This window comes from Radiomyces spectabilis (assembly GCF_025331425.1).
Source record: "Radiomyces spectabilis strain NRRL 2753 chromosome Unknown BYT42scaffold_2, whole genome shotgun sequence".
Classification (NCBI taxonomy): domain Eukaryota; kingdom Fungi; phylum Mucoromycota; class Mucoromycetes; order Mucorales; family Radiomycetaceae; genus Radiomyces; species Radiomyces spectabilis.
The window spans coordinates 2131171-2157950 of NW_026251927.1; the positions used below are offsets into that span (position 1 = coordinate 2131171).

The window sequence follows — 26780 nt, forward strand, 5'->3', positions numbered from 1 at the left end:
CCGGAAGGGAGAAGCATTCTGCCCAACTGATCTGCCATCGCCTGGAAATCCCGGTCGTTCAGCATGAGTTGGCCAGTATGGGGTTGCAGCGACGTCTTCCAAAGCCCCATACACCGCTTTGCGGTGCCCGAATACAGATTGTGCATTGGATCAACTACTGTACAACGGACAAGATCCAAATACTTCAGACGATGCAATTCTGAAAACCGGACACCGTTCAGCTTCTCTTGAGAAGCACGCTGCTGCAAGGTGGTGGCTGCCTTCCACTGTTTTGCCTCTTGCCTGTTTTCTGCAGCGCTGCCTCTCTCCCAACTATCAACGTCAAGGAAACCCGAGAAATCGCGTTGAAGGTGGTTACCGGGTACACCTGGGAATGAGCGTTTGCATTTGTAGCAAGCCCGAAATGACCCGATACCTATATATTAAACTTCAGATTTTTTTTTTTTTCATTAGGAAGAATGTTGAATGATCTCATACCTGTGAAGCCTGAAACTTTTCGCGCTGCAGGTATGTCACATGCAACCATGAGGAACGCCGCACGAATGCGCTCATGATTGATGCTAATACCTACATACAGGTCTTCCAATTCATCGACGAGTGGGCGCAGATAATGATTTATCTGATGCGTCTTTGGCTCATGCGGCCCAGGGATCACACCGACGAGGATCACGTTCTCTAGCTTGAATCGTTGGGACCGGGGGAGGTTGTTCACTGCAAGGTAGATGGCACCAACAGAATGCATGCGACCTGTGTCAAATCCTGTAAGTTTATGAACATAAACCAAATCTAGTCCACCAACTTGTAGGCTTACCTGTGTCGAATTCTTGGAACCAATCTACGTTTAACGTCAGCAGGACGGATCGTTCATCATCCACGAAGGTGTTATTCTCGACGTCTCTCACTTCATGCCACATGCGGCCGTCATACACGTCGTAGAGCACGTCGGTATCCCCTCTGCGGATCCTCCACCCGTTGATTGCTTGTTGAAAGCCGTCGCGCGCAAACATCATCGCCAGGGTCGTTTTGACTGAGTTGTAAGCATACTCTTTGATGGGAGCAGCATTGTTTCCGGACGTGGGTTTGAATAATCGGTTATTGCAAGGAGGACGTTGCGGAAAGTCACGATATTTGCACAAAAGATCATTGACAGGATCAGCAAATTCGTCCCGATACTGACTCATGCGAGTAGTATGGTGGCAAGACGGGCAAACGACAAACTTGATTACTCCTTGACCTTCCACTGACGAGCGGATGTGGTTGCGAAGGGTGGACACCTTTGCAGGAAGCCAAAAAGGAGCGCCACAGTAATCGAGCAAGGCGTTCAGGAAAAGGATGAGCAGTTCCATAGCCGACTCAGAAGTGTACCGCAGCTGAAAGAACACCAGAAATACTGCGATGAGCAAGTACACGGGATTCACTGCGGATTCTACTGCTTCTTCATCCACTTGCAAAACGACTTCATTCCGGAGATAGTCATCGTCGGCATCAGATTCGTGGAAACCGTCGACATCGATAGGCAGATTTTCGGAATCGACGATCTCTCCTGCGTCGTCCACAACAAGCTCTCCGAAACAGCTTCATCGGAGCAAAGGTACGTTACTGGTGATAACGACAACGTCCACTTCGTATTCCATTGCGAATTCCTCGTTTGTCACCGGTTCAGGTTCACTGCCTGTTTTCGACGAGGTAAATAGCGTAAAACTACTATATTTTTGCGTCACTATGATCGTTTTACCTTGACTGGTGAGCAAAGGAGAAATGCCTCTCTCAGCGCGAGATGTTCGCGCACTGTGAGAGGTCCCTGCTTCACATGATATAAAATTACCGGGGATAAGAAGAGCGCAATTTTGGGCAATGGCAAGGAACGTATTAATTGGCGGCTTAGCAGCACGCAACAGAAGCGATGAACAAGTAAAAATCTTTCCAAAAATTGAAGCCTAATTTAGGCTTCGGGGCTGTCTTCTTTCGTTTGTACCACTTTGACAAGTCAGCAAGATGGTGTGAGTGGTAAGTGCATGATAGAATTGAAGCAAAAGTGAGAAGTCTTTTGCATTAAGACAAAAAACTGAGAAAAATACACGGTTAAGTATCTATTACGGGGACCATATTGGAGTTTACCGGTAAGCGGTATATTTAAACAAACTGTGTAGTGATAGCAACAATCATTTCCGCTTATGCAAAGATCTGTTATCGGGTGGCAACCTTCTGCAAAGATGCATTGAATATTCAAACAATGGAAGCCGAACTTGGAATCAAGCGTTCGATCGGAAAAATTTCTATATCTTGTTGTTTGCCAGCAAGTTGGGTGTATGTGATTGCTCGATCGTGATAAACATTCCTATTCCAAACAGTCTGCAAAATTGTCGAAAGTGATTATGGATTCTTCGTTATTGTTACCTATCATCGATGTATTGAATTACTCACATGGTCTCCTTACTTGTCTGATCTCAATCGATTTGAGAAAATGTGGTATAATCTGACTTCAAGAGAATCGTATATTTCCAATTGGCGCGCTTGCCTGATCGCGACCGACATGGCGTAACTCTTAAAACGTCAAATCTTTTTCTGAACTCAAAATCGAAAACAGCCATACTTCGCTGCATTAAACGGTTTAATCAAGCATAATTCAACATTTGTACGTGTGCCCAATAATGTTTCCACTTAATTCCCCCTTTCACCCTCCCACTTGTGTTACTTTTTTCATAGATCAAATAATATACATAGCGGGAAGTATCCTTTCGATGTCGCCACATGAATACGCTGCGCATCATCCAGTACTGTACCATGTATAGATTCCCATCATTACCAGATCCCAATTGCGAACCTGATAGACGTAAAAGACGCTACAAAAAGATCGTTACGAGCGTTGCGAGACGGCGAACACATCGAAGCATGTCTCAACCATGTCAAGACAGTGATTGCAACTGATGACATACACCCAGATCACCTGCGCCAATTGGTAGTATTTTCTCTTGTTTTAATTACCAAAATACAAAGCAAGAACATGCTGACTAACATTAAACCCAAAAAGCGAGACTGCGTACAATATGATACAGATGATGATCGGATAGAGGAATAGTTCGGTATGAATAAGAAATGGAAGAGCTAAAGATTAAAAAAAAAAAAAAAAACAATAAGCGGAATCAGCCCTACTAATATGACCACTTTGATCAAGTATCAACAAACTTACCGTTATAACCCAAGAAAGTACCATAGATATACCACACCGCCGATACAAAATACATGGTGTTACCAACAAACAATGAAATCCAATTGGACCGTTTTAGCAGTGAAATGAAAAAGAATTGAACAACGTAAAGAATGAGAAAGACCGGGAAGAAAGAGTTGCAATGCACATCAAATGCATAAGCCCATTCTACTTTCTGTTCTACGGCATGGGCCATTTGGTTGTGTGTAAGGAAACGGTTCGTAACAAACCTAAATCACAGTGGATATTAAAAAAAAATACATCGCGTCGATCTTCCCAAAATAGCAAATTGACTGATTCAACATACCAGGAAAACGTAGCCACCAATGACCCAATGCATAAAAAGTCGACAATGACCATGAACAGCATGGCTCTTACGATGCCCATTATACCCAATCCATAAGCAAGACCCCACGCTAGCGCAGAGACTACACAACGGCAATCAGTCACAGAAGCTCAGGTTCCTTGTTCCTTTTCGTTCACTTACTGCATAGTAAACATGCTAATAAGACGAGAAAAGCGGGATCGTCACGAGCCCACTGATTCTTGGTTTCTGTTCGATACATTAGCACTTCCAGCTGTTACTGCCCTATCGACGCGTGCTTACGTTTATGGTAATATATATTTCGATATCTAAGCGACAAATATGAGTAGCCAGGTTATAAACTTTCTCGCTTCAATGGGGGTCTTACACTCGTCTAGGTGCTATAATGAGATATGCCATTTGCCAGGATGCGAACTGATAATCATCGATGGTCAACGATGGAACTCTCGCGAATAAGGAAGCGTTTTTCTTTTTACCTCAAAGTCCATCTGAGGGAACCGTAAAAGACGTCGCAAGATGAGCGGTAGAGAACGCGATGGGCGTCTTTGTTGTCGGCGCGCCCCAGCAGTAAATGGCGAAGGCCCATCAGCATGAGTTGGTAGCAGTGACATGCCCAAAAGCCAAAGTGTGTGTAAAAATAATAAAAAAAAAGGTGGAATTTTTTTGGGCTCACCACAGAGCCAGCCATTTATTGTGTCACGTGCGAAATCAAGCAAAAAAGTCGCCCCAAATAGATAACCGCAACCAAGAAAAATCATCAACCATGATGGTGAATATGCAAAAAGTTGATAAAAAGCTATCAAAACATTATTTGGACTGTCGGCCTTTGGACCATTGGAGCATACAAGGCTCGATACCAAAGGTGCTGTGATGAAAAAAGAACGGGATCAGGGGCACCTGTAGGGACGAGGTACCAGGGATCGCTGCCAATGGACGTTGACACCAACTAGGCCCGGATTCTGCGTTGGATTGTGGCTGATGTAAGATGCTTGAAATAGGCGGTAAATGATGTGCCAGTGGATGTGCGCGTTCGCGACTGGCCACTCCCCGCTGCTTTTGCTTTGATGGTTCTTTTGACTGCTGCGGTCCATGCTGCTGCTGTGGCACGGTATCCAACGTACGTGTCTGGGGATTGGCTGTCATCTTGGTTAGTTTTGAGTCATATTGGTTATTCCTAATTACACTTTGAAGGCTACCTTGCTCATGCTTCACCTGAGCGGATTCCTCAGCGAGTTTTCTTCGCTTACTATTCTTTGCTCGACGATTCTGAAACCTATGGATGGTTTTTTAGTATTATCCATAGTGAATAAACCGACTTTCGTGACAAATTGAAGATGCCATACCAAAAGTGAACATTTTTTGGTTCCATGTTGACCTTTTTTGCGATCTCTTCCTTCTCTCGTTGATTCGGATTGGGGTTCCTGCTGAAATAATCTTCCAGGATGCACGTTTCCTCTTGCGAAGTGCGTCTGCGTCGCTTCGCTTTGGTACTCAACGAGATCATTGGTAACGAATAGTCCATGTTTCTTTGGTGGCCTTCTTTTTTTTTTTTTTTTTAGTTTCCTGTCTTTCAGTCAACTAATTTATCATTAAAGAAAGAACAAAGTCGGAGCACTTGGCTTATATATATATATAACCTAATCGATTTCCCTGATAAATGGACGGTTTCAGATATCAATTCAATAAAATGCAATGGAGGTCTGCACATGATGTTCCTGATTTTCGCAATTAAAATACATACATAGCGATAGCCGAAAGATTCATTCACGCCATCATCATCGATAGCAAAATACTAGTGTCGCTCGCGTTGCTTGATCGCTTGTGGTCGCCATAGAATATGTACTGTAACAGCAAGGCGGATTAATGCGTGCACTGTTTTTAACAAATCATTGTTCCATATCATGCTGGATATCCCATTCATGCTGGGATTAAAACCACAGCATTAAAATCTACCTTGATGTGTAGTGCGCATGATTTTGGGTTAGATCATTATGTAGCATAAGAATAAACAGTCAAAGATGTATATGATCAATAGATAAAAGCTCTAGCTGCAAAAAGGCATGCGGTCGCAGAATGCATGAAAATATGCTCCTCGGAACATCAATAGATGGAAAATGGACAGGGAAAGTGAAACCATTCCAAGCCATGCGCTTTATCACATATGTCATTTTATGATGGCAATTAGAATACTCACTGAAATAGGCAATGGTTGGCAATCCAGACCCTCTCTTATCTGACACAGTGCCTTGAACTGTGACTTTGCTCAAAAAAGGCGGAAGGGGGTGGCGGGAGGAACACCCATCATTGGAACGACTTATATATTAGTCATTAGGCCTACGCATACACGCGCAAGCCCATGGGTAAGTATGTGCTTTTGATGGCATATTTCACTGTTTGTTGTGAAAGAGAGGATTCGTCTTGGCATTTAATTCTTATTGGAGGACGCGCTGCTTTGTGACGGTTCGATTAATTTTGGCCTGGAAAAATGGTGTCAATGCATTGAAACAGATTCTCGAGTGCTTGAAAAGTCATTCTTCAATGGGTGCTGCAGAGAGTAAATTAGCTTTTCGTCAAACTGTCTTGCGACTGTTTGAAGAACGTGTAAGTACAGCTGTAACCTAGTTTCATTGTGATATAATTTCTCACAACTGTCTACAGAACATTGCAGCATCCGATGAGGCATTTTGGTCTCAGGTAAGTAAGCATGTCTATTGCGCCTTTCTATTTCGTTTCCCTCCTCAATGTTTTTCTGTCATGTTTAGTTTTGGGAAGTGCCCGAATCGATGGACCATGTTTTCTCCTCTTTCGGGGCGAGTGACATTCGTCGTTTACGCGATTCTGCAAGAGAGAACCTCGAAACTCTGCTGGATAAAGTAAATGAGAAACCTCGAAACGATAAAGTAACCTTGATTTTATTGTTAATATGTTGTGTCTTGGCAGCTGTTAGATAAGATGGAAGCTCACGTTAATGCAATCAACGCAACTCCTGAAAAATTTCCTTCCCAACACTTATTGAACTGCTGTCGAGTCATGGCGCGTATTATGCCGTTTATTTTTGAGGACACGGATAGCCAGGAATGGGAGACGAGCTTCTTTTGGACCCCGGTTGCCGCAGGTCAAAAGAGCGATCCACAAATCGAAAAAGAAGGGGATGCTGATGTGGAGAATTCCTCAGCTTCCAAGTCAGTCGAACAGTCAGTGACTCGTGGACAACGGCTGCTATCACGTACTTACCTCAACTGCCAAAAATGACCCGATGCCGACATTTACTTATTTTTTGTCATTTACTATAGTGACGGTCCGCTGTCTATTTTTATCGGGTTTTACACTTCCGGCATCCCTGACCACGAAGGAATCGCGAACAGCATATGTGATTTGGGAACCCGGTGTGGGTTCTTCAGTGTCTGTGGGCAATGAGCAGCAACATTTATTGCACCGTATTGAAGTCCTGCGATTGCTGATTGTTCTCTTGTCCAAATCCATCTACGTGTTGCCCGACGAGCAAATGTCATTCGACAACCCATGGCTATCGTATGTCATCAAAAACATGGATCGGAAAACAGTACTCGTCTTGCTCTGCAGTTTGATGAATACCGCTTGTCAATATGATCCTGTGGGCTGGGGTGTGCCTTACAATTATCTTTTGGTGGCGGACCCCCGTGAACAATTGGCCGACAAATGTTTGCGTCTGTTACTGATTCTCCTCGATGGACAGTCCCCCAGAGATTCACCTGCGTTCTTTGGTGAAAAATCCACCCCAGTTGTTCCTACGGATGACACCGCTTCCAACAAAGGCTCACCTACAGAGCAAGAATCTGTAGGTCGAAACAGTATCAGCAACGGCTCTGTCACATCCGAAATGGATACCTCCGTACATGATAATGCTTTCCGTCATCATCTGTCAAAGCTGCACCGTTCACAAGACTTTAACTTTCTCGCCACCGGCATGTATCGTGTGCTTGTGAACCCATTACAGGTATATATACAAAGTTCGGTTTTGTATTTACCCAAATTTAGCTGACATGGTTCGGTATTGATTCTCTTTAGGCAAGTAATACTTACCTTCCTGGATCGACGAAGCGAGTGTCGTGCCACGTTGAAATGGTGATGCTTTTCTGGCGCCTGTGCGATATCAATCCGGTAATAAGGCCTCACAGATTCAAATCGATGCAGATGCTAAAACTCGATCAAATATTTTCATAGCGCTTTACTGCTCATCTGACGAAGAACAAGCAAATTATGGACTTCATTGTTGTGCTTATTTTCTATGCGATGGAGAACAAATTGCAAGCAGGTAACCACAAGAAAGTGCCATTCATTGTGCTGTGTGAAAGTCATCTTATGCATTTGGTAGCGCATATTGACGTTGTGCGGATGTGTACTTACATTCTGCAATGTCTTTCTTCTGAACGAACCGTATGTATCCTTCTCAACCAACAGTTCACAACACAAGCTTCGTTACCCCCAGTCGTACGCATTCCCGCCTTTTACGGTACATACGGTGACTTTCTTGTCATTGTAAGTAGTGTATATATTTGCGCTGTACGTGTGACGGGGTCTGATTGTGTTCCTAGTCTATTTTCAATCTCATTGCAAACTCGCGCGGGACACTTGCCTCGTTGTATCCATCGCTCGTATTGACTATTACCAACGCCTCCCCCTACCTGAAAAACTTGTCTATTTCTGCTTCTGGAAAATTGGTATCCTTATTCAACTCTGTCTCGACACCTGGCTATTTATTTGCTGGTGAATACAATCATGACATTCTTGGATTTTTGCTGGAAGCTTTCAATAACCTCATTCAGTACCAATTCTCCGGTAAGGCATTTTTGTTATCCTATGGTTTGGGGACTTGCTCATGTACTTATCCATTTCATGACATAGATAATCCTAATTTGATTTATGCTCTTGTCCGTAACCACGTCAAATTTGAGAAACTGCGAGACTTTTCCTATGATGAAGCTGTTAACCAACTGAAGCGATCACGGAAACGCAATAGCGAATCATTGCCGACAATGGAGGTAATCACATTTAGTTTCTGAAATTACAAGCTGAAGTATACTCAGAAATGCGCATTAGAAAGAGAAAACGACGGAGATACGGTCATCCGATGAACAATCGAACTCCCCAGATAATGTAGAATTGGCCTCTTCCGTGTCGCTGAAAGAATCAGAAACGACAGATGTCACATCGACTTCGACCTCTCAACCACAAGATTCTGCGATTATTCACCGCAACCTTCCGTCCAAGGAATGGGTAAGTTCGACCTGTGGGGGAATATGGATATATAATACGATCATGATATTTACGGTCATATTAACGGCGGTTGTATGTTCATGTTATAGGTAATGCAATGGTATGCGCAACTCCCACTACAGCCTGTTCTCTTGCTATTGGAGCATGTCTTACCACAAGTGGAAGCCAAGTGTTCTATTGAATCTCTCACTACCGATCAAGAGGTGTTGGCGTTTCTGCGTACCATGACCCTCGTCGGCGTGTTGCCTCCTCCTCAACCGCTCCATGTTCGACGATTCTACTGGGCGGAAGCCATGGTTGTTTGGCTGAGAAGTGTTTTATGGGGTCATGCCTATCTTTCATCTTTGAAAGATTGCGGTCTGTGGAATGGAACGCATATTCGATTGTTTTATATTCAGCAATCTGAACCTCCACAATCCAGTACTGAATCAGAAACTCAACAGCAACAAGAAGCCAAGTAGAAGTCAATAAATACAGACTATATAATATATCCTATCCAATGGAAAATACGTTTCTTTTTAGTCACTGCTCAACTTCCGGCCATAGAGTACATTATCAACCCTGAGCATAACGGAAGTCCAATATAAAATGCAATGCCTCCCTGCAGGTGTGACGACAGACATGGAGACTGGAAGATTCGCACTTGACCGTCAATCAACCGTTTTCACATCTTTTTCCAGGGGACCGGAAGGAGGCCATGGGTCGGTAACTAGCAGACGTTTCAAGTGTAGTTCGTCCAGGAACGTGGGACACTGAATGAGTATCGTCATTCTGAAGGTCATAGCAGGGTGGAGGCGAGAGATGGCACCAAATACCACCGACTCGGCCAGGAAGACTGAGATTGTGACTGTGGAAACTAGAATAGAAACGTGCTTAGGTGCCGCAAATGTGAGGCATAGGTAAATTGTGGTTGATACGTTTTGTGAGCATCGAAACATGGCCGGTGTGCAGCTGCACGTAACAAATCCGAGGGTTAGCAGGGGCGAAGAAGTCGTTGCAAGTACACAAGATGAAGTGCCAGGCTTTGGACCAGGATATCAACCAGGCCACTGCTACCATACTTCCTTGAAGGTATAAGGAGGACCAAGCGGGTGCAGGGTAGAAGGAAAAGGACAACGGATCAAACAATCACTTTGATCTCCTTCAGCAACGGCTGTGGATCAAGTCCAACGTGAAGAAAGACGGTTCAGTAGGTGAGAGAATTTGGTGGCCATGGCTGCCCTACGGGGTGGACAGGTGGCGAAGTTTCAAGATCTGGATTTGTTCTTTGACAGTGTTCAGAAAAGACAGGAGCTGTGATTGTTTGAAATACTAAGGGTATCCCACGTACCGTACCGCACCGCAGTCCGACAAAAGATAATGCCCTGTGGCACTCAAGGGGAATGTTGCCGGGTGAACAGCGCTGGACAAGGGGACGACGATGGTTTTAGACTAGTGTATGCGAGCCTTTGATGCCCGAGGGTACGTCAGTAATAGGTCTAAGAAAACCAGCATTCACCGGGTATATTAAGAAGGATATTCTAACTCATCGACATGCTGAAAAGCTTAGTAGGCAGGAGAGGGAGAGCCAGTACAGAGTGCACAAAATTCACTGATTGATCGTCCTCCACCACAACGGAAAGTGAAGCTCGGAGGTGGTTGATGGCGGCGTGAGAAGTAACACCGCGGCACATGATCAATACGCTTCTCATAAAAAAGAAAATTTGAGGAGCACAGGTTTTTCCACTCTTTCCCTCCCCCCCCCCTTTTTTTTTTGTTATCGGTTAAAGCACAATACCTTTTTGTTGTCACTCCATTGTATTGATAAAATATGTTAACATTGGGACAAGCATGCTGTTCTGATGGATATTTATATGTTTCCTGAGTAATGGTCTCTTTCAAAGAGAGTTCCTTTTTGTCTTGGTCTGATATGACGATGGCCGACAGACTGGCCTTTGGATGCTCAAAAAGTTTGCCCGCGGTAACGTATAATCACTCGTTGTGTTGAAAGATCAACTTCACTAACTCTCGTCAACTTCCTATTAGAAAACTTGTCGGAAAACACTCGTGGTTTCCGAAGACATATGCAGGCCAATAGTGATGATTGGGTCAACATCGGATACGTCCGAAAATTCCCACCCAAGAATCGGATGAAGCACGAGCGCGCCTTCTCATGCTGATGATCACGCGTCTTAGAAACCGTTGCTTCGTAAGCAAAGTTTATGTCTCGCCTTGTTCAGCTTCCTCTTCTCGTCTTCTTGAACGTGACCATTAATGATAAAGTGATATACCGATTGGGTGACGGCAGCTCTCAAGGTAAATGATCGATCAATTGGTCCATCAGTTTGATGCTAATTGTTAAATGACTATGCTGCAGACATGTTTGATTTCAAATCCTGATGCACAAAGAAAGTCAGACTCTGTGCCATTGACTATGCAGGCTCAACAAACAATCCAAAGTATTTGAAGACAACGATCCGGTAAGTTGAAAAAATATATAAAGGAGTCATTGATATTAACCAGCGTAAGTGTGGTAGTAGTGGCTACAAGTGAATCCAAGACCGATAGAACATGGCAATCAAATCAAAGTACTGGATAGACATTCACTCCTAAAAAACCAGGCAGTGCTGAATAAGTTCAAGAGTAGGACTGGTTGTCTGATCCAATCTCAGGCCAGGTCCTGATCAGCCAAGGTCGGTCATAGTTGTCGGTCAAAGGCTCTAATGCTCTTCGCTACAAAGTCCTTATGTTCATTTCGTTTTAATAAACTGTGAACACAAAAGCTCTTCTTTTTTCCTTTTAATATTATCTACAAGTTCACGCTTGATTATTTGGTAACATGGACTTCCGTCGGATCATACATTCATCTGGGCAGCGATTCTACAAAAGCTTAATGTTATGTGGCGGTACCAAAAGCGTGCGGCGATGATATCGGAAAGAAACCCAGAAAATGGGAGACTTGCTTTTTTTGTGGTTTTGGGTGACTGGAGTCGGCCTTGACGAGCCACCGAATGTCATATGCGCCTTTGTTTTAACTCATGTCGTACCGACGTCCTGTCAAACCGTCTGCAAGGGAACGGCAGCACAACTGGAGAGATAAATTCAAAGAACAATGTGCCGAACGAGTGAAACAAGCACGACAGCAAGCCACCACGCGAAGGCGCGAAGAGACTGTAAGAATAACCACCTTCACGCTCCATCTCACAAATCTTACAAAAATAACATGCTGTTCGTAGTGGATGCAACATATTATCCTACAAGAATGGGAAACGTTCAAGCGCACCAATGAAGAAGCTTTGCAACGCGAAGGCGTAGGCCTAGATACCAACTTGGACGCATTCGAAGCCAACCTATACCAGGAACTTCAAGGTACTTCATCCTTTAAAAGGATCTCAACTTGATCAATTACTGATAAACGTACATTAGACGAGTACGATCCAACATATGATGAAATGATGCAAGAAGAGGAAGCTCAGTTAGCGAGAGCTTTTGAAGATTACCAACAAACCTCGGGGTTGCAATATCCAAACTCTTGTGTATGTCTAAAATGCCGTCAGTCTTTACTACAACCTACTGTATCCAACGGTCAAAACTGCTTTTACTGTAATCAATGCGGATTTCACGTTCTACAAGAGGTAAAAACAGAAGCGTTCAACAACGGAAACCACTTTTTTAACCACCAAAAACATAAACACTAGACGCTGACAAGTATACAGCGGACCATGAAGGAACATGATCTACAATGTAACGGTGCGTTCAACTGCATGGTGGAACCAGGCACGAATGATTCGATTATTGGTGTTTGTGATATTTGTGATCTATGGGCAGTGTTCTGATACGATCTCTGTGTCAAATCATATTTTTCTTTTCCCGCGTTATGTCAAATTTTTGTTTTTCCATTTCTTCCTTTCCTTGTCCTTTTAAGTTGTGCAAAGTAACTGGGTTCATTCAAGGAATACTACGTTGTAGAGTATTTGTATACAATGATCTGCAATATGACCGACATTTTGAATGACATGATCATGTCGCGCCATGTACCAACGGAGATTCGACAAGACATTGCTCGTGATGATGTTGAATGTATCGTGACAGCGCTGAAAAGCAAAGCTGCCATGTGTGAAAAGGTGAATTCTCCTTTCAGAAAACTTGAAGAGGCGACGCTTATGCGAGCAATATGTAGGCATACACTGGAGCTAAAGTAGATCGTAGCCATGTCGATGCGACCAACGAGGAATTTTATGCATTGTTGCTCGATACACTGCAACAGGCTATTCACAACAGGGCACCAGTGATCTATATCATTCTGCAATGCGTACTTGATGTGTTGGTAGAATCAGACGTTTTTCGTCTTTTTAGGGTAACAATTATCTGCATCAAGAGTTCGATTGAAAGATGACCCGTGCTTACGCAGTAGATAGAAAGAATTCCTTAATCGCTTTGCCTTTGAGATTGTGGATCTCTTATATCCATTTCTGATGACGATGGATCCAAAAAATACGTCCCTCAGTACCGAATTGCGCACCATGACGATAAAGTTGCTGGACAATATCGCGTTATCCATGTCGGTCAAGGAACTACAAATGTTAGCCACTGGGAAGTTATGCATGATGGAATGGAGCGCAGCTGCAGACAATGAGGAACAATCAGTGCAGGAGACTGTCGAGTTTGTTCAAGTGATGTCCATGTTTTCTAAAGGTAAAGTAATATTGAAATTTCGATTGATGGGTAAGCTGAGGTTTGTTATTGATAGCATTGCAAAGATCCGCCAATTATAAAGTGCATCTGCTACTTGATCCGATTCATTACAGTGGGGCCGCTTTGAAGTTTGCAGGAACAGTGTTGCGCGACCACGCGTCATTTGGCTCGGCGGAGCGGTCTCACAATCGATGGGATGATATCGTACTTTGCATCACCCTTACCGTTCTACGCTTTATGAAATCTTTTACCCCAAACACTGACATGTCACATATCAGCAGTCGTGTACGTTTGCTCGAACGTTCTCCATTGGGATCTATTATGAATAACAGTTTGTTTAGATCTTCTCAAATATCAGCAAAGGCAATAGCAATGAACAACGGCAATACTTGGCAATGTACCTGATCAGTATGCTGTTTGAACAAGTGGTTCTCAATCTCGATCTCAAGCTTGCCAAGAAATATTACGAAGTATATCATCCTGAATATAATGTGAAACGCCCGTTCATGTCCGCCAGCGATCCGGTGGCGGTTGACATGGTACAGCAGCAATGGAATGCTCACGAGCTTCTGCTGGAAATCATGGTAGGAGACAGATCAATCTGGAGGATCGCCAACATAATAATATGATGAACTCAGAAAATGGCCAAAAATTGTGGTGCGGTCTTTGATAACCTGCTATACGTACAACGATCCTCAGAAAATCAGCAGCTATTTGGTAAGCTCATTTAGAAACAATAAGTTACACTCCATACCGACTTTTTCGCAAAATTTAGATACCGGCGATGGAAGTCAACGACAAGATCGATCGATGGCTGTGACGAATCCATCGTTTCCGTTGTCATATAAAGGCATTGCCTGTCTGTTATCGGCTTCCATTTACGATCGATTTGTGATAGGGCAGGTCCAGGGAAGTGAATGCATCAATATTTATTCAATCATGCTGCAGCCTACATGGATTATCAGAGAATGTGCGGGTATACTGGCCAGCCTTTTTGCAAAGTAAGTCCTTTCACTGATCGCTAGAGGGTTGTCTTTTGACATGCTCAAAAATGCAAATCATTTCCGTAGTGCAAACCATACAGCAAGTATTGATAAAGGGCTACTGGCTTTCTTATTCTTGTCGGATCAGGTACACACAAAGGTCACACTGGATATGCTTGAAAAAATGATTCCTGGCCCCGTTGGTGATGAATGGGAAATGCCAGCTTTGAAAGGATTTCAGGTAACCAGAGCTTTAGATATGAATGGAGATTGGTGGTTTGGCTAACGCCGTCAAAGTTGGTAGCTATGGCAGCTCCTCTTTCGCCAGACCAGGATATTCGATTCTTGATCTACAAGTTGATTGACCGCTTCCTGGATCTATGCTCCGATGATGCACGGCTACTTGTTCTACTGGAATTAATCGATCGTTGCCCCATGCCTACCATGAAAGCTTCGGCTATTGGTTTACTAAAAGATCAAGTAGATAAAGCATTCAAAGCTAGTGGTGACGAGGTAAGTTGTTCTTTTACATGTAACGAAATGCTTGTATTGATACCGGGATTTAGCCGTCATGTTTTAGTAGCCGGATCGTGGTTGACAAATTCTTTCCCATCTTATATCGTGTGGAGAAGAAATGGTCAGAAAAAGATGAGCATTTTTGGGATGATTTCACTTTTATCATGCAAGCGGCCAATTTTTATCTCTATCTCTTAATACGTGATCGGAGTAATCAGGTAGAAAGTGGTAAATCAGGTTGCCCTTCAACTCTGATGCTAACACTTTGAGTTTTGTTTTTTTCTTTTTTTTTTCAGACACATGTTCGAGATACTGAGCAATCGGATTGGATGCAAGAGAAATATGTGGCACCGCTCAAAGGATTCATTTCACGCTTGCGGGAAAAGTATGAAAAGGAAAATGCGTTGACTAAAGAAGAGGTAGGGAAAGCTAAAATGTTTTGTGAATACAAGCAGAATCTCACCTTCTTCCATAGTCGTTGGACATAAAAATAATGCAACTGAATATGTTGACATTGGTCATTGACAGAATATCACAAGAGATTTCAAAAAACTAATTGGAAAGATCATAATGCAAGCGTGGTACGATCAGCGCCTTTCTCTTGTAACCAAGAGATCAGAGTTGAACTTGTATTCATGCTCATTGGTGTGATCACGTTTTGGGTTCGATAAGCCAATTAATACTCCGCACACATAAAAAATTTTAACGTTTGACGTTCGGTTCAAGCCATGTCTCTTTTCTGATTCATCACCATGGCCGATCTTTCTACTTCCATTGCTGGTGTCAAGCTCCCTAACCTCTTTTTCAATGCTTCTGGTGTGTGTTGCCAGCACGAGGAAGAGCTCAAGACCCTCTTGGACAGCGAATCCGGTTCGCTGATTACCAAATCGGCCACCTACGAAAAGCGTTTGGGCAATCCTTCGCCCCGCTATGTCCCTCTTCCCGGTTTGGGTAGTATCAACTCGATGGGTTTACCCAACGAAGGCTACGAATACTATCTTGAATATGCCAAGAAGTACGATTATACCCACGAGAAGCCCTTGTTTATTTCGTTGTCCGGTTTGTGTTTGGAGGACAATGTCAAGATGGTGGAAGCGTTTGTGACTGCCGATCTGCCCTGCATCTTGGAAGTCAACTTCTCCTGCCCCAACGTTCCCGGTAAACCTCAGCTTGGCTACGACCTTGAGGCCATGGAAAATGCCCTGAACGTCTTGGCTCCTCTTATCAAGAAGCCTTTCGGCATCAAGTTGCCTCCTTACTTTGATATTGCTCACTTTGACGCTGCTGCCGCCATTTTTAACAAGTTTGACAATTTGAGCTTTGTGACCTGCATCAACTCGGTTGGTAACGGATTGGCGATTGATTTTGAAACCGAAACGGCTCTTATTAAGCCTAAGGATGGCTTTGGTGGTCTCGGTGGTACCATGGTGCTTCACACTGCTTTAGCCAACGTGAATGCTTTCTACCGTCGTTTGCCCAACAAGAAAGTCATTGGTGTTGGCGGTGTGACTTCAGGAAAGGAGGCTTTCTTGCATGTGTTGGCCGGTGCCAGTGCGGTTCAAATCGGTACCCAATTGAAGGAAGAAGGTCCCCAAATGTTCTCTCGTATCAAGAAGGAATTGGAAGATATCATGATTGCCAAGGGTTACAAATCCTTGGATGATTTCCGTGGCAAAGTCAAGACTTTGTAAAATTGTGTAAAGAAAATGTCGATAAACTAGCTCATGCAATTCATTGTATTTATACACATGGATACAACTTGACTCTTTCGTTTTATGCCCAATCGGGGTAGTCAGTTCCGCACGCTATTTTCCAATGTCACCAATATACAACCATACGCTGTTTCCTCCAAGTAAATTTTCCTTTGGTGGCAAACTGATGTTAAAGAGTAAGATGGATATTGTTCGAAATGTAAACTTTTGCCTTGCTGAGAAAATTGGACATCCTTTTATCAAAAATGGTTTGCAGTACGACCTTTGGCATTACATTCATCCATCACTTTTCATCCTCCAGACAGTGGAGCTAATATTATGTGTGGAAGTTGACGTCGTCGAAGCTGCTCCTCGTCACCAATATAATACATTGCTTCAGGCCTTTCATGCTTGTCGACAACAGAGCCTTTCCTGTTTCCATACAAGGATAATTTATATTTGGTACAATATACATTTCTGGTCATCGTATGGCTTTGGGGCTAACTTCCCTTTTCCTGTTACAATGATTCTGGCTCTCGTCTTTTCGTGAATCTGTTTTTCCGCCAAAGGCGTTTAGTTGGCTGAAAGAGTTGTCTATGACATCCCCTAAAATGGTTATTTTGAACATGCGACTCATTTTCCTATAGGAACGACTTTTTTATTACGTTTGCTTGGAGCCGTAATTCGGACCTTGAATGGATGGGTCTGGAAAATGAGCGAGTGTGGTTTTGCTATCTCCACGCGTTCGATGAGTTGCAACATTCCCAAAGTATGTCTGAATCACCGCACGATTCGCAGAATCGGCCGTCCAATCCTGTAAACTTATCGTTGTCATCCCGTTCGCCTATCAATGCTTCTGTTACTGCCTCCAAAAGTTCCGATAGTCCGTCTCATCCAACTCATCCACCTTTAACATCCGCTTTGTCTCAACCCTCGTCCGTCAACGCCACCATCACCCCAACATCACAGGCACCACTTCGCACTACTTCCATGAACCCAGATATACCATCTAATTCTCAGCATGTCTCTGATGCGACGAATTCCTCCTCAGTCGATTCTAATATATTCGCCGATCAACCCAATACTTATTCTTCCAACGTTTCTCCTACCTCCTCACCCTCCTCATCCGTCATCAACAACACCGCTGCCCCTTTTACTACCGCTACTACCACTTCTAACCCCACCACTACTACTACTATGAGTCAAACAAAGCATTTACCTCTACGTAAACGAATGACGAAGAAGGAACCTATTATTACCTCTACTACTGAGCCTATACCTACCAGCATACCTCGACGTGAACCATCGGCCCTAGAATCAGATGGGAAATCTTCCACAGTTTTGAAAACTTCTTTGCCTACTCTTGAACAAAAGACAGAAGCAGCACTGCCGAGTAGTAAAGATGTATCCGTGACCGAAAGTGACAGTGGTGACACCACAGAAACGGACGAAGAATCGGATTTGGCAGCACCCCGTCGGCGGTCATCGGCATCAACACAGACATCCACAAACGCAACAAAAGGCGGCGAAGCGGTGCCTGACGTGCACATGAAACCTTTGAAAAAGGTACAACACTGGAAAGGGAAATTGAACGAAAAGTTTCAACAAGCCCATCAGGCACCCATGACGTTACCACCATTCCATTCGGTCAATCCTTCCTTATGGACAAGAAAACCGGTGAGCAGTTTTTTTTTTATTATTATTATTTTTTCCTTGTGGCAGCATAGTAATCGAAATCGCAGACTTCTCTACCGTCTAGTGCACTGAATACGCCTTCCGAAGAAGTGAAAAAGACGGATGGTTGGTTTGAATATGAAAAAGTAAGCTTCTTTCAAAAGATGGGAAAACATATGGAAATTGATGAACTCAAATTCATGCGTCCAACAGCCCGCCAGGAAAAAACCAAAAAAAAGCGGCGCTTCATTCACACCATCTTACATGAGCGACATCAGCATGGCGGAGAACGAAAAAGCGGGTCGCCCTCAAACGAAACAAGACTCCGAGTACACAACGGCAAGAGGACGTCGTAATAGCGGGCGACAGTCATCGAAAGGAGGACGACTAGGCTCGGTGGCATTGTATTGCATATGTCGTAAACCGTACGATGCACCGCGATTCATGATCGCTTGTGATCGGTGCGATGAATGGTTTCACGGTGAGTGTATTGGCATCAGTGAAAAAGAAGGCGAATTCATTGACGTTTACTTTTGTGATGCGTGCGCCAAGGGTAAGTTGTGCATTCTGTTGTAAGCTTTATTTAAACTAATATGAAGGATATTTGACTAAACAATACATCAGTCACAGGAAAAACGACTTCATGGAAGCCCAAATGTGCAAATCCTGCTTGTCACAAGCCAGCAAGGATCGGCTCGCATTTAGGCCACCTGTCCAAATACTGCTCCGACACATGTGGCATGCAGGTCGCTCGAGCCAGACTGGAACTGGCGGAGATTAAACGTCGCGCTGCTTCAGAATCCACTTTGTCGGTGCCTGAAGTTACCATTGTCAAGCAACGACAAAACCGACTGCACTCCTTTGCCGATCAGGACGATCGTCAGCGACTGATACAAGTACGTAAACAGAAACAACTAGTAAAGGATGACATTGCTGTTATCGATCGGAAAAAGTTGTTCTTGAAAGAAGTGGAACGGTCACTGCAACGTTTGGTGGCGACGGACGAAGCTGACATTTGCGCATTTGACTCCCGATTGACCTGGCCGGACAGTGTATGGAAAAAAGTCAAAGAAGTGAGAGAAGCCGACGATGACCGACCGACGGAAATCGTGTTTGCTGCGGACGTTCCTGAAACGGAGAAAACGTATGCTATATGCCACAACCATCGTAAAAAATGCAGCAAACATGCGGCATGGCAACGCTTGTTCGCACTTGAAATTGAACAAGAACGAAGTGAGCTCTTTCACATGTTGTCTGTGCTTGCAAGGGAGCATCAACATATCAAGAGGAGAATGCATCGCCGGCGCAATGAAACGGATATGACAACAGCGCTGGCCAACGGTACAATCACTCATCAAGCATGAACAAATGCACAAATAAATAAATAAATAAATAAAAAAGAAACGTCAGGAAAAAAAAGTGGGTGAAGAAAAATAGAGGAACTCCAAATATGGGAACTCTACGACCGCAATCAACTTGTGAATTTCCCTCTGTTGGTTAACAGTGACTTGTTGCCTTGTTTCATTTTTTTGATTTTTAGCTTTGCTTGAACAAAAACTCATTGGTATCTTAAGGCATCTTCCTCTCCTTCAACCCTTTTTCAGTTCATCTACCTCTTTCCTTTCTTTCTTTTTCTTCCTTACTTTTCGTCTTGTATATACAATCTATATATCCTTATGCATTATCGACTCTTACTGTGGCTTTCTCTATGGTATGCAACAGTCTCCATTGCTCACTCACATGCTCTTCCGCATAAACGGGATCATGCGAATCGTGCCTATTACACCATCTATACCTCCTCTGGCGATGCCGAAGCAGCGGAACTAGTGGCCCGTCAACTCAATGCACGATTCGAAGGCCGTGTGGGTGAGCTGGAGCAATACTACTGGATCAGTACGCCGCATCGACGGAAACGCGACGACCATAGCAGTGACGATACACTGCTAGCTCAGTTTCACGCTTTGCGAAATACTGCGTTAAGGAAAAGAGATAACACAGCGTTCCATCGCGTGGATTTCCTGGAGCAGCAGATACCCCGTCGTCGCTTATACAAACGTGGGGTGGTGCCAAGAATGGCTAAACGGCAGGATGAAGAGCCGCTTGTACCGCCTGTGACCGAAAATACGTTTGAGGAACAAAAAGTGAACGAAAAGATGGTGTTATCGACCAAGACGATGCTCAATCAACCCGGCGGATATGAAGCGCTGAAGGCAGCGTTAGGGATTGCGGATCCTGGCTTTGATAATCAATGGCATTTGGTATGTATAAAATTGAAGATATGTATAAACTCAGTTGCTGATGAAATTTTTTTGTTTCTCAATTTTTTAGATCAATCGCCAGCAGCAAGGCTACGATCTCAACGTCACCGGCGTATGGAGTCAAGGTACATCACGATATTCTTCAAAGTCAGTGGGATTTCACGTCTAAAATAATGTTGTGTGTTTACCAGGAATTACTGGTAAAAACGTCGTGGTGGCGATTTTGGACGACGGGTTAGACATGGACAGTGACGATCTCAAGGATAATTTTGTAAGTTTGGTGATGGCGGTGAATGTTGCGCCGATGCTGAGACGACAAAAAGTTATGGTGCTGGCTGAACTCATTATGTAACGATAGTTTGCCTTGGGATCTTACGATTTCAACGACCATACTGAATTACCTAAACCGAGATTGTCGGATGATAATCATGGCACGCGATGTGCAGGAGAGATCGCGGCCATGAAGAATGATGTATGTGGAGTGGGAGTGGCGTATGAAGCCAAAGTAGCAGGTATGATTGGATATATGTAATCCACTAGTGCTTGCTCAAACTGACGGAACGAAATGGATCATTTTAGGCATTCGTATTTTATCAGCGGACATTACTGATGCGGACGAAGCCGAAGCTCTCAATTACAAGTATCAAGATAATCATATTTATTCCTGTTCTTGGGGACCGCCCGACCAGGGAGAAGTAGCCGAAGCACCGCAGGGGATTGTGCTGAACGCTATCAAGAATGGGATTGAAAAGGGCCGTAATGGTACCGGTACCATTTTCGTTTTTGCTTCTGGCAACGGAGGGGCCAACGATGACAATTGCAATTTCGACGGATACACCAATAGTTTGTACACGATTACGGTCGGCGCGATTGATCGCATGAATCACCATCCTTATTACGCTGAGCAATGCTCAGCCCAGTTAACTGTCACTTACTCTAGTGGTAGCGGGGGCTATGTTGTAAGTGGCTATCGGTTCGCGATTATTTATTTTTTTCCGTCGCTTATAATTTGTGCGGATGCGCTTAGTACACAACCGATGTAGGACAGAATAAATGCGCCGATCGTCATGGTGGAACATCAGCCGCCGCACCGTTGGCGGCGGGTGTGTTTGCTCTAGTGCTGTCGGTACGACCTGATCTGACCTGGCGTGATATGCAACGACTTTGTGTAGAAACGTCGATTCCCGTTTCCAGGGACGACGACGACTGGGCCCTGCTACCTTCGGGACGCATGTACAATCACAAGTTTGGTTACGGACGGCTCGACGCATACGCCATTGTGGAAGCCGCGAAAACCTTTCAGAGTATGCGACCCCAGACCCATCTTTCGATCACAATGCCACAAGCGGAGAAGCTCGACATTCCCGATTTGACTGATCTTAACAATGGCGTTGATAAATCGGCAGCGTTAACAAGCACACTGACAGTGACGCAGGAAATGGTGGATCAAGTTGGTTTGGATCATCTGGAACATGTAACAGCTACGGTCACGATCGAGCATGGACGACGCGGTGATCTTGAAATTCTCCTAGAAAGTCCCAATCATGTCATCAGTCAATTAGGCGCTCCACGCAAATTTGATCTCAGTACAGATGGTCTCAAAGATTGGACATTTATGAGTGTCAAGCATTGGTATGTCGTTGTCCTTCAAGTCAGGAACAGGGGAGAAAGGTATGGTAGACTGACAAAAGAGACTTTTTTCTTTTGTAGGGACGAAAACCCGGTGGGTAACTGGACCCTGAGGATTGTGGATGGGAAAAATCCACAATACACGGGCAAGTTCATCAATTGGACACTGGGGCTCTGGGGTGAAATGACGGTGGAGTTCCATCAAGGACAGACGGGCAACGACACCAGTCTCCATGACGAACCGGACCTCAAAGCTTCCTCTTTTGAAGATGACAAAGCTTCATCCTCAACGACCACGTCGCCGTTGATGCCAACGTATTCTGCTCCAGTGAGCGAAAATACCGCAGCCGAGATCTTATCGAACGCCAACACCACTGTGAGCGTGTGGGATGAAATTGAAGGATCGACATTCGACAACAATTCCTACAAAAATAGCGAAAGCAAAGTGGATAACACCTTCTTTGTGTATACCTTGGTGGTGCTGTTCTTGGCCGTGAGTGTGGCAGGAACAGCGTATGTGGTTCGTCGACATGTGATGGGACCCGGAGCTGCCACCGCAACTACACAATATACGAGTGCGTCTCAGCAGGATCCGGATCGATACGAATTTGACGTATTACGACAGGGACGTCGTCTGGAAAGAGTATCTGAAGAGGAGGAAGATGATGACAGCCGAGGGGAAGGATCCGGTCGACCAAGTGGGGTCACAAGTCCCATGTTGAAACGGGCCGATATCAAAGGAAAAGGCAAAATGGTGTTCCGATCACCGCCACAAAGCGATTCCTCGGCTTATGATACTGATAGCTAGTCGCCGCCTTTTCATTCTGGATACATCATGATTTGTTTGTTTTCATTCCCGGTTCATTCACTGTTTTTTTAATTTTTCATTACTCTTCTTGTAAATTTTTTTTGCTAAAGATCTAAAGCGCTATATTACAGATACCATGGTTTTTATACCATACATATGAGCCAGTAACCTACATTTGGAGTGGAGATACTTTTTATATATGAAATGGAAGAACCATTTAAATGCAGGACGGCTAAGCCGCCTTTGTTTCGTGAACCGGTGAACTGGTGAAAGGTTCCAGGAGGGACCTCGCTTTGGCGGTGATTGAATTTGGTGCAGTAGGTTGTGACTGCATTTGGTGCGGCGGCCCAAGCGGCCTGGCCTCTTTGGTGGGTGAAGGCAGTTGATCAGGAAGTCCCTCCTTCATTTTTATCCATCCGTTTTTGCGCGTAGGTGATCATACAAAGTTTGCATCCATCGATCGTATCCCTGAACTCACTGGACCCATCCATCTGTATTATAGCATGTCTGCCGAACTCGCCGTTGTTTACGCCGCTCTCATCCTCCAGGATGACAATGTTGAAATCACTGTAAGTATCGTAGTCGTGAAATGAAGTGTTGAATGAGTGTTGCTCACCTGTGAATGAACCCTTTGTTGAATATGTATAGGCTGACAAGCTCCAAACCCTTGTCAAGGCTGCTGGTATTGATGTTGAACCCGTCTGGTTCAGCCTCTACGCCAAGGCTCTCGCCGGTCAGAACTTCGGTGAGCTTCTTATGAGCGTTGGTACTCCCGGTGCTGGTGGTGCTGCTGCCCCTGCTGCTGGTGCCGCTGCTGGCGGTGCTGATGAAGCTCCCGCTGAGGAGAAGGAAGAGGAGAAGGAGGAATCTGACGATGACATGGGCTTCGGTAAGTGAATGACCCTGGTTCAATTGGAAATGGACAACTGAACTAACGGGAACTGATAATGATTAGGTTTGTTCGATTAAACAACAACAACGTTATTCCTGTGAAATAAAACGAGCGTATAAACTCTTGTTGTACCGTGCGCAAAAAATATAACTCCTCGTCTTTTTTTAATGTTGGTTTTATTGGAAATGTCGTTTTTCAATCATGGGAAAATAATGGGGGTGATATTGTATGAGATGCTATTATAATTGACCTGCTTTACGTAATTGTCGTCGTTCTTCGAGCTGTCAATTGGCAAAGCACGTGTTAGCAAAGATGAAAGAAATCGTGAAAGGAATAATGATTTTTACCCATTTCTTTTTGCATTCTTTGTATTGCATAAAGTAGTAATCGCACTTGCGTTTATCGTAATTGTTCTTATCCAGGCACTTCATGCTGGCCTTTTCTTCCAATGCACAAGGGTTCATGTACTTTGTCGTTTCCTTCTTCTTGAACTTTTCGTTAAAGTCAGGAGGAGTCGAAGGGTCGTCGAACACGGGTTTAGGTGGAGGTGGTGGAGGTTTGGTCAATGGCATGATGGGTAGGAAGGGAGATATAAAAAAAAATAACAAGCACGTCTGCTGAGTAAATGGGTGTGGCAAAAAATCCGAAAATCCGGGTTTTTGACAGTCATGGGAATCCCCCACTGGTGCGCCTCTTGCACCCCGATATCATGCAAACTGCAATCTGTAACCTTTGCTTGCATTCCTCAATTACCTATATGAGGTGTCATATTCTTAACTTATGATTGTCCCATAACAAGCAGTGACCTTTCCTATCAGGAGTGTCGTTGGAGACGTTCACAACATGCTGGATGAAGCATAGGAACACCATGGCTACTGTTTTAAATCATACTTTTGGAAACGAACTATGCAAAATAAATCGTGCAACGCTTGCTGTCAAGTCTAGATGCATCACTCTTCCAAATGTAAATTTTGGATGTGCATGGAAAAACCATACTACTATTATACAATTACATGCATATTTATGATAAACTGTATTACCGTGCGGTCGCTCTGCTTTTCACCAATTCATTGCACTTGATAATCATCACCGTATTGTTCATAGTAACAGTTGAGACACAAAGTGGAAGAAAAGCAGCATGCGCGAAGAGGTGGGGTCCCCGCACCAGTTCCCACTGCTTTCAAGCTGACTAAGCCCAAATATGGTAATTTTCTGATTATATAACCCCGTTCATGCTTTAAACCCACAGACATCACCTAATCTTGATTCCCACATGAATATTGAAGCACTTTTCAGCGTCAAAGACAAAGTCGTTCTCGTTACCGGCGGTTCTCGCGGTATTGGCGAAATGATCGCCACCGTAAGCTTCTTTATACTCGATCGGCATGCATGGTGGTTCGCTGGTCTCATTCTTTTTGCTTTAGGGATTTGTTCAAGGAGGTGCCAAAGTGTACATCAGTAGCCGCACAGCCAAAGATTGCGATGCGGTAAATAGTCTACACAATGATCTTCAACAGCTTGAAACTGATGAGCTTTCTTTTATTAGACAGCTGCAAAGTTGAACCAACTGGGTCCTGGTCGCTGCTTCGCTGTGGCAGCCAACTTGCAAGACTTGGATGACCTCAACCGCTTAGTGGCCGAAATTAGCAAGCGTGAAAAACGTAAGTAGGAAGAAATAGTCAATGTATCTCACCATCATGGAAAGTGATCTTATGGTTTGATTCGCACAGATTTGGATGTGCTTGTTAACAATGCGGGCGCCACCTGGGGCGCTCCTCTTGCTGAATATCCTGATGCCGCCTTCCAAAAAATCATGAACCTCAATGTCACTCGTATCTTCAGCTTGACCCAAGCGTATGTGGTGTAGAGCAATATTGGCACCTTCTATCCTATTTAACATGTGTCTTTCTTCATTAGCTGTTTGCCATTGTTGAAAGCAAAAGCAACACCAGATAACCCATCGCGTGTCATCAATATTGGCTCTATCAACGGTGTAACTGTATGTATTGCCCTTGTCAAACCGTGACATTATGTAGCGCGTCCGTGCACCAATTAAGGAGGGTTCTAACGTTGACGGATCTTTAGGTGCCTCGCTTCGAAACCTACGCTTACTCTGCTTCGAAAGCGGCGGTGCATCATCTTACCAAGCATTTGGCAGGCAAACTTGCCCCAGAACATATCCTTGTGAATGCTATTGCCCCTGGTTCTTTCCCTTCTAAAATGATGGCAGCTACCTTGAAGGATCATGGAGATCGAATTATTAGTGCCGTTCCTGTCGGTCGCGTTGGCTCGCCTGAAGACATTGCTGGTACCTGTATTTATTTATCCTCGCGCGCTGGACAGTATACTGCCGGTGCAGTCATTGTAGTAGATGGTGGAGCAATTCAAAACACCTCCCGACTCTAAACTCTCGCCTCCAAAAAAAAAAACCCTCCTCCACCTAATAATGATTGGCTTGACATTTTTTGTTTCAATATAACTGTCTCTCGGAAACATAGTCAGGTGTATGAATGGAATTGAATGTGTTTTGAGGCGGTACTGTACGTGGTGAAGGAAAGGTATGAGACATCAAGTTGTAAAAGGTACCGTTAGGGTTGTTTCCACAAATGTAGTTGATGTGAATGACACACGCTCAAAAACCGGTTTAAAACAATATCCAGATTTGCTGTCCAATACCATGACAATGGGGTGTATGAGTCTCTTCACTATAATGTTATGAGCAATACCCATTGTGTTTACAATGAAGTTTGGATAACAACCACTGTTATTTTGCCATGCTTACACCAGCTGTTTCAATGTCCTTTTGTTTCGCCTCGTTTGAGCGGACTTCTTTCGATGGATTCGGCGTTGATTGGTCACTGAAGAT

General features: G+C 44.2%; 12 protein-coding genes across 12 annotated transcripts; 9 read left to right on the plus strand and 3 right to left on the minus strand.

Moving 5' to 3' along the window:
• Positions 1 to 2949: 2949 nt before the first annotated feature.
• BYT42DRAFT_602367 (UNC-50) lies at positions 2950 to 4166 on the minus strand. The gene is made up of 7 exons (XM_051571049.1): positions 4010 to 4166; positions 3901 to 3947; positions 3816 to 3841; positions 3696 to 3761; positions 3516 to 3636; positions 3191 to 3438; positions 2950 to 3105 (listed from the first exon to the last, which is right to left on the minus strand). The coding sequence occupies exons 1-7, from the start codon at positions 4142 to 4144 to the stop codon at positions 2978 to 2980; spliced, it is 771 nt and encodes a 256-aa protein (XP_051427505.1). The 5' UTR covers positions 4145 to 4166; the 3' UTR covers positions 2950 to 2977.
• A 219-nt stretch (positions 4167 to 4385) lies between these two features.
• Positions 4386 to 5345, minus strand: BYT42DRAFT_199857 (Homeodomain-like protein). Its single transcript, XM_051562514.1, has 4 exons — positions 5275 to 5345; positions 4877 to 5183; positions 4730 to 4806; positions 4386 to 4658 (listed from the first exon to the last, which is right to left on the minus strand). The coding sequence occupies exons 2-4, from the start codon at positions 5053 to 5055 to the stop codon at positions 4480 to 4482; spliced, it is 435 nt and encodes a 144-aa protein (XP_051427506.1). The 5' UTR covers positions 5056 to 5183; positions 5275 to 5345; the 3' UTR covers positions 4386 to 4479.
• Positions 5346 to 6071: 726 nt separating this feature from the next.
• BYT42DRAFT_610779 (high-temperature-induced dauer-formation protein-domain-containing protein) lies at positions 6072 to 9250 on the plus strand (the record flags this gene model as incomplete). The annotated part of the gene is made up of 12 exons (XM_051571426.1): positions 6072 to 6134; positions 6192 to 6227; positions 6296 to 6406; positions 6474 to 6759; positions 6827 to 7509; positions 7581 to 7673; positions 7737 to 7827; positions 7888 to 8051; positions 8108 to 8351; positions 8418 to 8554; positions 8613 to 8789; positions 8879 to 9250. 12 exons carry the CDS (start codon positions 6072 to 6074, stop codon positions 9248 to 9250), a joined length of 2457 nt encoding a protein of 818 aa, XP_051427507.1.
• A 2556-nt stretch (positions 9251 to 11806) lies between these two features.
• On the plus strand, positions 11807 to 12604 carry BYT42DRAFT_610780 (uncharacterized protein; the record flags this gene model as incomplete). Its single annotated transcript, XM_051571427.1, has 4 exons — positions 11807 to 11941; positions 12005 to 12137; positions 12195 to 12403; positions 12467 to 12604. 4 exons carry the CDS (start codon positions 11807 to 11809, stop codon positions 12602 to 12604), a joined length of 615 nt encoding a protein of 204 aa, XP_051427508.1.
• BYT42DRAFT_200078 (uncharacterized protein) lies at positions 12382 to 13875 on the plus strand. Its single transcript, XM_051562517.1, has 6 exons — positions 12382 to 12403; positions 12467 to 12892; positions 12949 to 13125; positions 13187 to 13463; positions 13529 to 13748; positions 13805 to 13875. Exons 2-5 carry the CDS (start codon positions 12752 to 12754, stop codon positions 13588 to 13590), a joined length of 657 nt encoding a protein of 218 aa, XP_051427509.1. The 5' UTR covers positions 12382 to 12403; positions 12467 to 12751; the 3' UTR covers positions 13591 to 13748; positions 13805 to 13875.
• On the plus strand, positions 13876 to 15616 carry BYT42DRAFT_200079 (uncharacterized protein). Its single transcript, XM_051562518.1, has 7 exons — positions 13876 to 14180; positions 14239 to 14464; positions 14534 to 14687; positions 14744 to 14959; positions 15013 to 15180; positions 15259 to 15381; positions 15438 to 15616. Exons 1-7 carry the CDS (start codon positions 14105 to 14107, stop codon positions 15516 to 15518), a joined length of 1044 nt encoding a protein of 347 aa, XP_051427510.1. The 5' UTR covers positions 13876 to 14104; the 3' UTR covers positions 15519 to 15616.
• Positions 15617 to 16989, plus strand: BYT42DRAFT_199967 (Dihydroorotate dehydrogenase). Its single transcript, XM_051562516.1, has 2 exons — positions 15617 to 16850; positions 16931 to 16989. Exon 1 carries the CDS (start codon positions 15715 to 15717, stop codon positions 16651 to 16653), a length of 939 nt encoding a protein of 312 aa, XP_051427511.1. The 5' UTR covers positions 15617 to 15714; the 3' UTR covers positions 16654 to 16850; positions 16931 to 16989.
• A 425-nt stretch (positions 16990 to 17414) lies between these two features.
• Positions 17415 to 19750, plus strand: BYT42DRAFT_199961 (uncharacterized protein). The gene is made up of 5 exons (XM_051562515.1): positions 17415 to 17422; positions 17529 to 18330; positions 18396 to 18473; positions 18541 to 18880; positions 18952 to 19750. Exons 2-5 carry the CDS (start codon positions 17644 to 17646, stop codon positions 19689 to 19691), a joined length of 1845 nt encoding a protein of 614 aa, XP_051427512.1. The 5' UTR covers positions 17415 to 17422; positions 17529 to 17643; the 3' UTR covers positions 19692 to 19750.
• A 29-nt stretch (positions 19751 to 19779) lies between these two features.
• On the plus strand, positions 19780 to 23183 carry BYT42DRAFT_509646 (peptidase S8/S53 domain-containing protein). Its single transcript, XM_051565135.1, has 7 exons — positions 19780 to 20585; positions 20656 to 20710; positions 20777 to 20856; positions 20944 to 21097; positions 21165 to 21544; positions 21613 to 22217; positions 22296 to 23183. Exons 1-7 carry the CDS (start codon positions 20004 to 20006, stop codon positions 23020 to 23022), a joined length of 2583 nt encoding a protein of 860 aa, XP_051427513.1. The 5' UTR covers positions 19780 to 20003; the 3' UTR covers positions 23023 to 23183.
• A 341-nt stretch (positions 23184 to 23524) lies between these two features.
• Positions 23525 to 24087, plus strand: BYT42DRAFT_557343 (60s acidic ribosomal protein-domain-containing protein; the record flags this gene model as incomplete). The annotated part of the gene is made up of 3 exons (XM_051566878.1): positions 23525 to 23591; positions 23671 to 23911; positions 23978 to 24087. Coding segments are annotated over 3 exons (322 nt in total), but the record flags the coding sequence as incomplete, so codon positions are not given.
• BYT42DRAFT_557344 (uncharacterized protein) lies at positions 24084 to 24492 on the minus strand. The gene is made up of 2 exons (XM_051566879.1): positions 24262 to 24492; positions 24084 to 24195 (listed from the first exon to the last, which is right to left on the minus strand). The coding sequence occupies exons 1-2, from the start codon at positions 24484 to 24486 to the stop codon at positions 24154 to 24156; spliced, it is 267 nt and encodes an 88-aa protein (XP_051427515.1). The 5' UTR covers positions 24487 to 24492; the 3' UTR covers positions 24084 to 24153.
• Positions 24493 to 25138: 646 nt separating this feature from the next.
• BYT42DRAFT_557348 (uncharacterized protein) lies at positions 25139 to 26751 on the plus strand. The gene is made up of 7 exons (XM_051566880.1): positions 25139 to 25274; positions 25339 to 25401; positions 25461 to 25575; positions 25645 to 25768; positions 25832 to 25913; positions 26000 to 26619; positions 26697 to 26751. The coding sequence occupies exons 1-6, from the start codon at positions 25188 to 25190 to the stop codon at positions 26318 to 26320; spliced, it is 792 nt and encodes a 263-aa protein (XP_051427516.1). The 5' UTR covers positions 25139 to 25187; the 3' UTR covers positions 26321 to 26619; positions 26697 to 26751.
• The last annotated feature ends 29 nt before the right edge of the window (positions 26752 to 26780 follow it).